This window comes from Oncorhynchus mykiss, chromosome 11, assembly GCF_013265735.2.
Source record: "Oncorhynchus mykiss isolate Arlee chromosome 11, USDA_OmykA_1.1, whole genome shotgun sequence".
Lineage (NCBI taxonomy): Eukaryota > Metazoa > Chordata > Actinopteri > Salmoniformes > Salmonidae > Oncorhynchus > Oncorhynchus mykiss.
In genome coordinates this window covers 58909454-58922309 of record NC_048575.1, presented here as the reverse complement: position 1 = coordinate 58922309, position 12856 = coordinate 58909454, and the positions used below count along the sequence as shown (strand labels likewise).

At 42.6% G+C, this 12856-nt stretch overlaps 1 protein-coding gene across 10 annotated transcripts in view; it reads right to left on the bottom strand.

Moving 5' to 3' along the window:
- Positions 1–12856, bottom strand: part of smtnb (smoothelin b) — a 65444-nt gene that overhangs the window by 33434 nt on the left and 19154 nt on the right. Inside the window, exon 1 of one of the 10 annotated variants that reach the window (XM_021621615.2) lies at positions 8439–8539. The exons of 8 other annotated variants lie outside the window; for them this stretch is intronic. Coding sequence is in view for 1 of the 2 variants with exons in the window: in XM_021621609.2 (XP_021477284.2) it covers positions 7544–7675 (132 nt within the window). In the remaining variant the exon portion in view is untranslated. Of the gene's footprint in view, positions 1–7543; positions 7691–8438; positions 8540–12856 lie in introns of those variants that run through there. One more of the 10 variants, XM_021621609.2, reaches the window with a different exon arrangement.

Genomic DNA, 12856 nt, shown 5'->3' with positions numbered 1-12856 from the left:
GTGGCTGAGTGAGTGGGGGACAGCAGTAACGTGAGCACCATCTGGTAGGGTTTCCATTAGTTAACACAGCCACAGTCTAACATAAAAATGTATGAAAAAAATATATATTTAGTCTTAATTTAAGGTTAGACATAAGGTTAGCAGTGTGGTTAAGGTTAGGATTAAAATCACATTTTAAGAAGATACATTTTAGAAATAGGCTTTATGACTTTGTGGCTGTGGTACTTAGTGACGACCGGTAGGTAGGTAGCCAGGACTGGAGTAGATTGAACTGCATTGCCCCCTAATGGTCGAACGCAAAACCACGTATGAATCGTGAATTCACGTAATTATTATTTTAAAAAATGATGTTTAAAAGTTTAAACAATAAAGAAATGTCAGTTTAAACGGTAAGAGAAATTGTACATTTGTCAACAAAACTAAGGAGATGATTGTGGACTTCAGGAAACAGCAGAGGGAACACCCCCCTATCCACATCGATGGAACAGCAGTGGAGAGGGTAGTAAGTTTTAAGTTCCTCGGCGTACACATCACAGACAAACTGAATTGGTCCACCCACACAGACAGCATTGTGAAGAAGGCGCAGCAGCGCCTCTTCAACCTCAGGAGGCTGAAGAAATTAGTCTCGTCACCAAAAAGCACTCAAACTTCTACAGATGCACAAATCGAGAGCATCCTGTCGGGCTGTATCACCGCCTGGTACGGCAACTGCTCCGCCCACAACCGTAAGGCTCTCCAGAGGGTAGTGAGGTCCGCACAACGCATCACCGGGGCAAACTACCTGCCCTCCAGGACACCTACACCACCCGATGTCACAGGAAGGCCATAAAGATCATCAAGGACAACAACCACCCGAGCCACTGCCTGTTCACCCCGCTTTCTTCCAGAAGGCGAGGTCAGTACAGGTGCATCAAAGCTGGGACCGAGAGACTGAAAAACAGCTTCTATCTCAAGACCATCAGACTGTTAAACAGCCACCACCAACATTGAGTGGCTGCTGCCAACACACTGACTCAACTCCAGCCACTTTAATAATGGGAATTGATGTAAAATATATCACTAGCCACTTTAAACAATGCTACCTAATATAATGTTTACATACCCTACATTATTCATCTCATATGTATACGTATATACTGTACTCTATATCATCTACTGCATCTTTATGTAATACATGTATCACTAGCCACTTTAAACTATGCCCCTTTGTTTACATACTCATCTCATATGTATATACTGTACTCGATACCATCTACTGCATCTTGCCTATGCCGTTCTGTACCATCACTCATTCACATATCTTTATGTACATATTCTTTATCCCTTTACACTTGTGTGTATAAGGTAGTAGTTTTGGAATTGTTAGTTAGATTACTCGTTGGTTATTACTGCATTGTCGGAACTAGAAGCACAAGCAGTTCGCTACACTCGCATTAACATCTGCTAACTATGTGTATGTGACAAATCAAATTTGAATTGATTTGATTTGAATAAAAAAAAAGACTCCAAAACATGCATCCTGTTTGCAATAAGGCACTAAAGTAAATAAATCTGCAAGAAATGTGGCAAAAAAAATTCACTTCATGTCCTGAATACAACACGTTATGTTTGGGGCAAAACCAACACATCACTGAGTACCACTCTTCATATTTTCAAGTATAGTTGTGGCTGCATCATGTTATGGGTATGCTCGTCATCAGCAAAGACTAGGGAGTTTTAAAAATAAACAGAATAAAGCTAAGCACAGGCAAAATCCTAGAGGAAGGCCAAATATACACTGGAGTTGATTAAAGACATTGAATGTTCCTGAGTGTCCTAGCTACAGTTTTTACTTAAATCGGCTTAAATCTATGACAAGACTTGCACATGGCTGTCTAGCAATGATCAACAACCAACTTGACAGAGTTTGAAGAATAATGTGCAAATATTGTACAATCCAGGTGTGCAAAGCTCTTAGAGACTTACAGCTGTAATCGCTGCCAAAGGTGATTCCAACATGTATTGACTCAGGAGTCTGAAAACTTTTGTAAATTAGATATTTCTGTATTTGGTTTTCAATACATTTGCACATTTTGTGTCTTGTTTGATAAATTAATCAAAATGTGGAATAAGTCAAGGGGTATGAATACTTTCTGAAGGCACTGTAAACACAAACAACTGCAAACATCGAACAGTGGCTGTGTCTGAATACCCATAGTAATTAGCAAGTCGTAATGGCTCATAGGCTCCTGCCCTATCTCCTGTTTCTGTAGCGTGAGGCAGCTTGATGTACAAGTACACACCTTGGACAGGATGCTAGTCTGTTGCTGGGCCTTACCCCCAATCGATCTCCTTAATGCTGAGTGCCAAACAGATGCATCAGGTCCCATTTTTACAGTCTATGGTATGTCTCGTCCAGGGATTGAACTGCCAACCAATGTGCTCTCAAATTTCTATCGGCACTGAGCAAATTTCAGGTCTGCTGTGCGCAAACTTTAACATTGTGAAAATTCGGTGCAACTTCCGGTGCGCATTTACTGTGAACACTGAGTCTGTATCTGCTTTAAGTTACAGTTTTAACAGTGGTCAAGTAGGCTATTTGATCATAATGTAGGCTTATCAGTGTCCTACCATCAAAAACAATGGAGAAAAACGCATTCCATAACATTTTAACATGGAAATAGTGGTTATTTCATTCAGCTTACAGTAGCAGCCAACGTGTGGTGTTCAATGTAGGCCTACATTCCAAACATGCAGGGCTTGATATGTTTATCCACTTGTCCTTCAAGGAGGTGGCTGAAAATGTTTAGTTTGATTCAAGAAACCACATCATTATACAATCATTACAGAGAATCAGACAAATTATGTTACCCTCTGCCTATTGGCTACACTGCCCATTTAAGACAAAAAAAAAGCTCTTTACCTAACTCACTTTTCAAAGATGGCTAGAAATGCACTTGTAGGAAGCAATCACTCCCCTATTGCCGATTACAAATGACCTATAACTGGGCTAATAACTCACTAACTAGCAAAGGATATGAACAAATGTGCACACGTGGTTACATGTAGCTCTTGCTTTGATCTCAAAACAAGCGCATCTACTCATGACCGCTCATGCTGTAAACACAGTCCTGTTCAAAGTGAATGGTACAGATACATATGGCAATGGTCTATTTGCATATAGGCCTACTACAGCTCTGATTGGTTATGCCGCACCGTTCTGTGTAGAGTATGGGCATGAGTTGTGCATGTCAATGTGAAAGAATCCTACTCTGATGCGTTCTGCCTACAACAAAATCTCTTGCAGATAGTTTTGCATAGTTTGAATTGAAAGTGGCTAATATTGCGTTGATTCAAAACACATTTCCAACAGCAAACGTTCATAGTGTTAACGGGGAAAACTCTAGAAAGTTGAGTGAAGGTCAATCCAGTGCTTCTCTGCGTGGGTTGATATTTATTCTGCGCGGCGCGCATGCGTGCAGCTTAGAGGGAACATTGCTCACAACCTTCCAATCTCAGGGCGGACACTAACCCCCGGGCCACTGAGTTGGTAAACGAATACCCACACTTGCATCCTAAAAAGTAGGCTGTTTGTGTTTTAGAGTATGTGAAATATCAAAAATCAAGTATACTTTAATTGGCCGTATATCACACTCATTATGGCTTTCAATCTAGTAGAATCAGAGAGTTAGAGGCAAAGCGAGAGGGTTTACTCTGCCCAAAATCTGTCCACGAAAATAAGACCGTTAAGTGAGGAATTGTTGTATGGAGGTCAATGAGAGAGTCAAATTTGGTCAGCAAAAAATGTAATTGCTAATTTGATCGAATAGAAGTTTTGTAATGGTTAGGCTGTTATAAATGCAATGATAAGTGGATGAAAGTGGCATTTTGGCAACTTTGGTAAAAAACATTCATATGGAAGTTGTGTTGTGCTTGTTGTTCACACCCGCAACTGCCCTCTCATTGGCTAGAATGGTCCCACCTGTTCTCGCCTCCTCCAGCTTGCCTTCCATCTTCGAGGACATGTATTTCCATTGTTAGAGCAATCACTTGACTATCTTGTCAATATAAAATAAAATCTTTGGTAGAATTCGCTGCACATTATTGAAGAAGAGAATAGTCTTGATACCCATGCGTGTTCGACAACTGCTGATAATCAAATGAATTTGAACAATATACAATGCCTTCGGAAAGTATTCAGACCCCATGACTTTTCCCCAAAAAATGTACGTTACAGCCTTATATTAACATTTATTAAATGAAAATAATTCAGCAATCTACACACAATAACCCATAATGACAAAGCAAACAGGTTTTTAGAAATGTTTGCAAATGTATGACTAATAAAAAAACAAATACCTTATTTACATAAGGACTCAGACCGTTTGTTATGAGACTCGAAATTGAACTCAGATGCATCCCGTTTCCATTGATCATCCTTGAGATGTTTCTACAAATTGGAGTTTACTTGCGGTAAATTCAATTGATTGGACATGATTTGGAAAGGCACACAACTGTCTATTTTAGGTCCCACAGTTGATAGTACATGTCAGAGCAAAAACCAAGCCATGGCGTCGAAGGAATTGTTCGTAGAGCTCCGAGACAGGATTGTGTCAAGGCACAGATCTGGGGAAGGGTACCAAAAAATGTCTGCAGCATTGAAGGCCCCCAAATACACAGTGGCCTCCATCATTCTTAAATGGAAGAAGTTTGGAACCACCAAGACTCTTCCTTGAGATGGCCTTCCGGCCAAACTGATTCATCGGTTGAGAAGGGCCTTGGTCAGGGAGGTGACCAAGAACCCGATGGTCACTCTGACAGAGCTCCAGAGTTCTTATGTGGAGATGGGAGAATCTTCCAGAAGGACAACCATCTCTGCAGCACTCCACCAATCAGGCCTTTATGGGAGAGTGGCTAGACGGAAGCCTCCTCAGTAAAAGGCACATGACAGCCCGCTTGGAATTTGCCAAAAGGCACCTAAAGGACTGACCATGAGAAACAAGAATCTCTGGTCTGATGAAACCAAGATCGAACTCTTTGGCCTGAATGCCAAGCGTCAGGTCTGGAGGAAACCTGGCACCATCCCTACGGTGAAGCATGGTGGCAGCATCATGCTGTGGGGATGTTTTTCAGCGGCAGAGACTAGTCAGGATCGAGGCAAAGATGAACAGAGCAAAGAACAGAGATATTTGACGAAAACCTGGTCCAGAGCGCTCAGGACCTCCGACTGGGGCAAAGGTTCCCCTTCCAATAGGACAACAACCTTAAGCACACAGCCAAGACAACGCAGAAGTGACTTCGGGACAAGTCTCAATGTCCTTGAGTGGCCCAGCCAGAGCCCAGACTTGAACCCGATCTAACATCTCTGGAGAAATCCGAAAATAGCTGTGCAGCGACGCTCCCCATCAACCTGACAGAGCTTGAGAGAATATGCAGAGAAGAATGGGAGAAACTCCCCAAGTACAGATATACCAAGCTTGTAGCGTCATACCCAAGAAGACTCGATGCTGTAATCACTGCCAAAAGGTGCTTCGACAAAAGTACTGAGTAAAGGGTCTGAATACTTATATAAAATGTGATATTTCAGTTTTACATGTTTTTTATATATATTGGCAAACATTTCTAAAAACTTGTTTTTGCAATAAAGGTGCTGGTGGGACATTGGTGCTGTTTTCGCTAATGCGGATTCCATCTTTAAAATGCCCTGAAACTACAATGTCATCATGTTTGTGCCAGAATTACAGCAGAGTACCACTACTAATACATGTCTACCTAATGTAACGAAGCACACAGGGAGGTTAGGTTAGGGAGGGACATGTGAATTACAAGACAGGCCTAGAGCATATTTGACTCAAATCCACCAACCTCTACTCATAAAATCTGGGACACACAAACACAGCACATATTTGCTTAATGCCGGTTATCCTGGGGCTGATAAAGCTGTCAGCAGTTTGAGAAGGGTGAAAATTACAGCCTTGTGAAAATAGTTAATCAAATCAGGCTGTGATCAGAGGGAGGTGAGAGTGAACAAAGTCTGGTACCACACAAACTAGGGATGGGCACGGTTATTAGAATATCCGAACGGACTTTAGTATTCCAATACTTTTGTGAGTATTAATTTTTGCAGAAAAAAAATGTATAGGCCCATTTTAACACTAAAAAGGCTTTATCTAAATAAAAATATCCATGTTACATACAAGGGTATACCATTTTAAATGATTAATTTATTAAAATCAAAGCGGCAAGGAGACTCTAGGTGTAGCAAGTGGAGTGAGTTCCCTAACGCAATGCAAGATGGAATAAAATAGCAGAAACATTAGCGAAAGGAAAAGGAGTAGGCTCAACCAACAGGTAGGCTGTTTATTCTGAATGGGGTTGAGGAGAAAGTGAATAATGTGGCCTCAATTAGCCTAGCTACACCCCACCGGGTGCACGTTGTCTTTTTACCCTAGCACTACACGGCTGATTTAAAATAATAAAAGCTTGATGACGAGTTGGCTATTTGAATCAGCTGTGTAGTGCTAGGATGGGGTGGGGGACAGGACAGTTTGGAAAACCCTTGATTAGAGGACAGAGTGTCTAGCACACAAACAGAAAGGCTAATCAACAGCCTCTGTGTCATGTGCCACAGTCACCCAGCACCAGCAGACAACACAAACAGAAGCTTTATACTCTGTTTACTGAGGTGGAGCACTGCTCTCAGATCAGCTTAATGACGAGCCAGAACCAGCCTGTGACTGCAGGTCGGAAAAATCTCCCCAAACCTAAATAGCTGATTCAGAGAATATATCAGAGAGAAAATATAGAAGAATGAGAAGTTGCTTTAAAATATTCTCTCCCTCGGGAAGGTTCTTCATTCAAAGAAGCTGAGGGGAGATATCATTTGAGCTGGAAACACCGCTCTCCCTCTTTCCTCCGCTATCCCTCTTTCCTCCCCTTTCCCCCTCTTTTCTCCCCCTCCCCTCAGCTGCCACGACCAGGAAACAGACAAGTGTTGGTTTCACAGCTCCCACTAAACCACAGGGAACATACTTGTCACAGAGACAGACAGAAGGAAACAGAGATAAAATGGTGTGTGAGATAGAAAAAAAGAGAGAAAGAGCAGACGATCCAATCCCACGACCTGTCAATCCCAAACTGTCATTAGCAGGCTCTCTTTGGTCTCTGGTGACTGGCCCAGGCAAACAGTGCAGACCTGACAGAGTGGAACCAGAGCAGAGGCAGACCCACTCCAGTGCCCTGGCCTCATCAACTCTGTGGTCTCAGTGTTTGAGCTGGGCTCCTATTTCCTTCTGTGGTGCTCATGGTCTCACCATAAGGGTTCAGGAGGCTGTTTGTTTCGGTCAGGGTTGTATTTGTGAAAAAACTGCCCCGTAAACACACAAAAATGGCAACTGTCCACTGGCCTGACCACAGCAAGGCGTGGGCCATCTGAACTCCTCTGAACCCTCAGAGCCACAGAAACAACAATGAGGCGGAGCAGACTGAGGCACGGAGCCGTGTCAGACTACTTCACCATGCAGAGCAGTGGCAGCTTAGCTAAACCAGGGATTACTGCAGCTACCTGGGTTAGAATTGGCTCATTTTCCATGGAAACTGAATCCATCAGTCTGCAGATGAGATCAGAATGTGATGAGATCAGGCACTCCTCTCCATGCCTGCACATGGCTCGCTGAGAGACAGGGTCCTTTTCCATGACTGCATGGCAAAGCCTGAGGAACCACACACACACTCGGTCCACACTCGGTAAGTGAAATACAGTAGCAATCATTTTTGCATCACACACACACAGCCTGGACAAGAGACAACCCACGGAGAATTTACCCATAAGCATCATTCCCATTTTTCCAGACCCCATTTTTCCAGCCCTCATTCAAAGCCCAGTTAAAGCAGTTTCTCCCTTCCTCCATCCATCTCCCTTTGTCTTGCTTTACTCTTTCTCCAGCACATATTCACTCAGTACAGAAGATGTTGGTTGCCATTATACCATTCATCATAAACTGCTCGTCTCAGTTGGTTACAGGTTTATGATCATATCAGATTAGTGAACAAACAAGACTCTCTGTCTGTCTCTGCCACCTCACCTGATCCATACTGCACACACCTGGCCACGGAGACAGATCTGATGAATAACCATTTGTAAAGTCGCCATTTACTTTAACAATAATGTGCTCAAAATACACACACCTGTATACTATTTTGTATGGATTTCTGAAACCAATAGAAATAAATTATCTGAAAGGACTGCCCAATTATCCTAAAATTAAACCTCCGTTAAACTTCAGGCAGCCAGGTCCTCAGGTCTCAATGCAAAGAGAAACAAGAAACATGGATGAGTTTGTGTTAAGAGAAGTACACGGAAATTGATAAGGAAGAAAAAAAGTCTGAAAAAAATGACAGGTATTCAGAGGTGTAGACCTAGGTCTGTTAGAGTGGAAGAACTAGAATATGTCATTTACCTTCTTGGCTCTGCTGCCTGTCTGTCACCCTCTCTCTCTCGTAGTCAGGACGTCCTATACCCTGCCTCTACTCTCAGTCACCACACACACACACACACACTCACCAACAGGCCACTCCCTCCACTTCCCCTCCCTTTCTGTCACCACAGGGCTCCTTCTCAGACCCTCCCTCCCTCCTTCCTTGTCTATATTCAATTCAATTCAAGGTGCTTTATTGGCACGGGAAACATATGTTAACATTGCCAAAGCAAGTGAAGTAGATTATATACTAAAGTGAAATAAACAATAAAAATGAACAATAAACATTACACTCACAGAAGTTACAAAAGAACAAAGACATTTAAAATGTCATATTACGTATATATACAGTGTTGTAACGATGTGCAAATGGTTGAAGTACAAAAGGGAAAATAAATAACAAATATGGGTTGTATTTACAATGGTGTGTGTTCTTCACTGGTTGCCCATTTCTTGTGGCAACAGGTCACAAATCTTGCTGCTGTGATGGCACACTGTGGAATTTCACCCAGTAGATATGGGAGTTTATCAAAATCGGGCTTGTTTTCAAATTCTTTGTGGATCTGTGTAATCTGAGGGAAATATGTGTCTCTAATATGGTTTTACATCTGGGAGGAGGTTAGGAAGTGCAGCTCAGTTTCCACCTCATTTTGTGAGCAGTGTGCACATAGCCCGTCTTCTCTTGAGAGCCAGGTCTGCCTACAGCAACCTTTCTCGATAGCAAGGCTATGCTCACTGAGTCTGTACATAGTCAAAGTTTTCCTTAATTTTGTGTCAGTCACAGTGGTCAGGTATTCTGCCACTGTGTACTCTCTGTTTAGGGCCAAATAGCATTCTAGTTTGCTTAATTTTTTTTGTTAATTACTTGACACATTGGAAATAATAATCTTTCTGTTTTCTCATGATTTGGTTGGGTCTAATTGGGTTTCTGTACTGGGGCTCTGTTTGTGTTTATGAAAAGAGCCCCAGGACCAGCTGGGACTCTTCTCCAGGTTCATCTCTCTGTAGGTGATAGCTTTGTTATGGAAGGTTTGGGAATCGCTTCCATTGAGGTGGTTGTAGAATTTAACGGCTCTTTTCTGGATTTTGATAATTAGCGGGTATCGGACTAATTCTGCTCTGCATGCATTATTTGGTGTTATACGTTGTACACAGAGGATATGTTTGCAGAATTTTTGCAGAAATAGCTAAATGTATTTAAAAATTGACAATTCTGTGAACTGTGCAAATTTTAAATTGAAACAATACCGGTTAGCAAAGGTGTCCTCTACCTAGAGATGACGTGCAGGAGCTTGCAGGGATTTGTAGTCTTGCATGATTTCTACTTTGATGTGAATGATCATTTTAGAATCAGAGTAAATCGAATATATGATAAAAGTCACTGTCTGAGAGAGAATAACATGGTTATCTAAACGTCACCCCAGGGTAAACCTACACGAAACACAGCCCTTATGTTAAGTGCATCTAAAATTCCCTATGGGAAAAATGAATGGTGGAAAACTGATTGGAACCATTTCCCTGTTTGACCGCTAGGTTTTATGGGTATTATGACACCTTCACTTTGGGGCTCTATACAAGTTAGCAGGTCGCCTGGTTGAAAATTTACCAAATTATACTCCATTGTTTTTGCAAGTACAGAGTCTGCCTTAATTGGCATGTTACTTCAGACTAGACGCTGCACTTAGAATTCAGACTACATTAAACAAATACATATTATTTTTGTCCCACAAAAGTTATTTCTTCAAGCCAAAATTCCTTCACCCATACAGTAATTACAGTTTAGAGCTGCAACGTGTACAAAATGCACTTTCCTTACTGGCCAGAAGGAAACTTTTACCTCAGCTATCCCCTCTCAATTTAAGCACGTTCATTATAAACATAGTAATCAATAACCACTAGCAGGCCCACTGGTGTCTGGCGAAAAAAACAGAGCATGCAGCAACAGCTATGATAAATACACAAAAACTCCCACCACAGTTGGACATGTGTATACCTATTTCTCATTTGAATGTAAGATAGAAAAGATATACTGCATTGATTTGACATGCACGTAGTATGATGAATCCAGGTGAAAGCTATGATCCCTTATTGATGTCACTTGTTAAATCCACTGTACTTTAAGGGGAGGAGCCAGGTTAAAGAAGGATTTATAAGCCTTGAGACAATTGAGAATGTTTGCCATTCAGAGGGTGAATGGGCAAGACAAAAGATTTAAGTACCTTTGAACAGGGTAGGTGGTGCCAGGCGCACTGGTGTGCGTGTGTCAAGAACTGCAAGGCTGCTGGGTTTCTCACGCTCAACAGTTTCCCGTGTGTATTAAGAATGTTCCACCACCCAAAGGACTTCCAGACAACATGACCCAACTGTGAGAAGCATTGGAGTCAACATGGGCCAGCATCCCTATGGAATGCTTTTGACACCTTGGATAGTCTATGCCCTGATTAATTGAGGCTATTCTGAGGGCAAAAGAGGGTGCAACTCAATATTAGGAAGGTGTTCCTAATGTTTTGTACACTCGGTGTATGTGTCAGCAGCTGCTTGCTACACTCAGTTGTCTGTAGTTGGCTGCCATAGACCTCTACTCCCTGTGTGTGTGCACACGTGTCTCAACTATAGGCCATTATCTGGGGCCTCCATCTGCCCCAGGACAATCAAGCGTAGCTCAAAGAGATCCGCTCCTGTGATGTGTGGAAGGAGCCCTGCTGCTAGTGGCTGCGGTTGTTGTTGTTGGCCACGGCCCCATTACAGAGGGAGCAGACTGACTGAAGACAGACTGCTGGAGCACAGCTGGTGGGCTGGTGGTGTCCGTCTGCCCCCATTACCTCACCCTCTCCTCTCCCCTTCACCCCACCTGTAGCCCCAGGTGGAGGGGCCAGAACAGCCCCTCCACCTGAGAGGAAGCAGGCAGTGTGCCCCACAACCCCAAAAATGCTATTGTTACTTCCTGTCTAGAACCTCAGTTGAAGATATCCAGGTAAGGATAAGCTATTCATTTCATGAGGAAGCTTTTCAGATTCATAGTACCAGCGCCATTGCTAACTAGCCTCGCTGGTCCCATTGTTCAGAATTCTTCCTAATTTACTTAAGTTATGGGATATTACAATCCTTTTTATTTTTTACCCCCTTTTCGTGGTATCCAATTGTTAGTAGTTACTATCTTGTCTCATCGCTACAACTCCCGTACGGGCTCGGGAGAGACGAAGGTCGAAAGCGATGCTTCCTCAGAAACACAACCCAACCAAGCCGCACTGCTTCTTAACACAGTGCGCATCCAACCCGGAAGCCAGCCGCACCAATGTGTTGGAGGAAACACCGTGCACCTGGCGACCTGGTTAGCGTGCACTGTGCCTGAGCCCGCCACAGGAGCAGCTAGTGCGTGAGTCGCTAGTATACACAGGAGTCGCTAGTACACACTGAGCTCAGACATTGGCTCAAATATACAATGCATATGGGACACACTGGTCACTTTAATAATTGGAACACTAGTCACTTTAATAATGTTTAAATACTTTGCATTACTCATCTCATATGTATATACTGTATTCTATCCTATTCTACTGTATCTTAGTCTATGCTGCTCTAACAATGCTCTTCCAAATATTTATATATTCTTAATTCCATTCCTTTACCTTAGATTGTGTGTATTGTTAGATATAACTGCACTGTTGGAGCTAGAAACACAAGCATTTCGCTACACACGCAATAACATCTGCTAAACACGTGTATGTGACAAATAAAATTGTATTTGATCAACTACAGACACAGTCAAGAACAAGAACAGGCACATACGTAGTATTGCATACAACCTTTATAGAAGGTGCCAGCCACTAATTCTCATCTGCTAGATGTGTGGGCTGAACTATTCCCTCCAGCCTCTTACAATTGCATAGTTTAACACAATTACTAAAGTCAGTATTTGGTGCCAACATCTATGACAAACAAAACCAGATTAAGGAAATACAGTTTACGAAGAAACAAAAGGTGACCTAAGCCATTAACTGACCTAAAAGCAACCAAGACAGGACTTCTAATTAAGATCACTTTATTGGTCAAATGCCCACAAGGTCCAACTGAAATTTGACTTCCGCTCTTAACCCAACACCTTCGAAAGACATATACTGTTTTTTTAACGGAGAAGTGCAGGGGGGCTGCCACACTGGGATGGGGGAGCTGTTGTGGGGGGTTAAGTGCCTTGCTCAATGGCACAATGGCAGGCAATGGCATCTAGGATTTGATAGCAGCAAAAACCCTCCGGTTGCCTGCTCACTTCCTAACAGATCTTTCCCATTGGACCCAGGATTCGAACCGGCAACCCTTCATTGCTGGCTCGCCTATTTTACCGCTAGATTACCTGCCGCCGCAGGTACTAGACCGTTAAGCATTGTTCTGTCATAGTAACT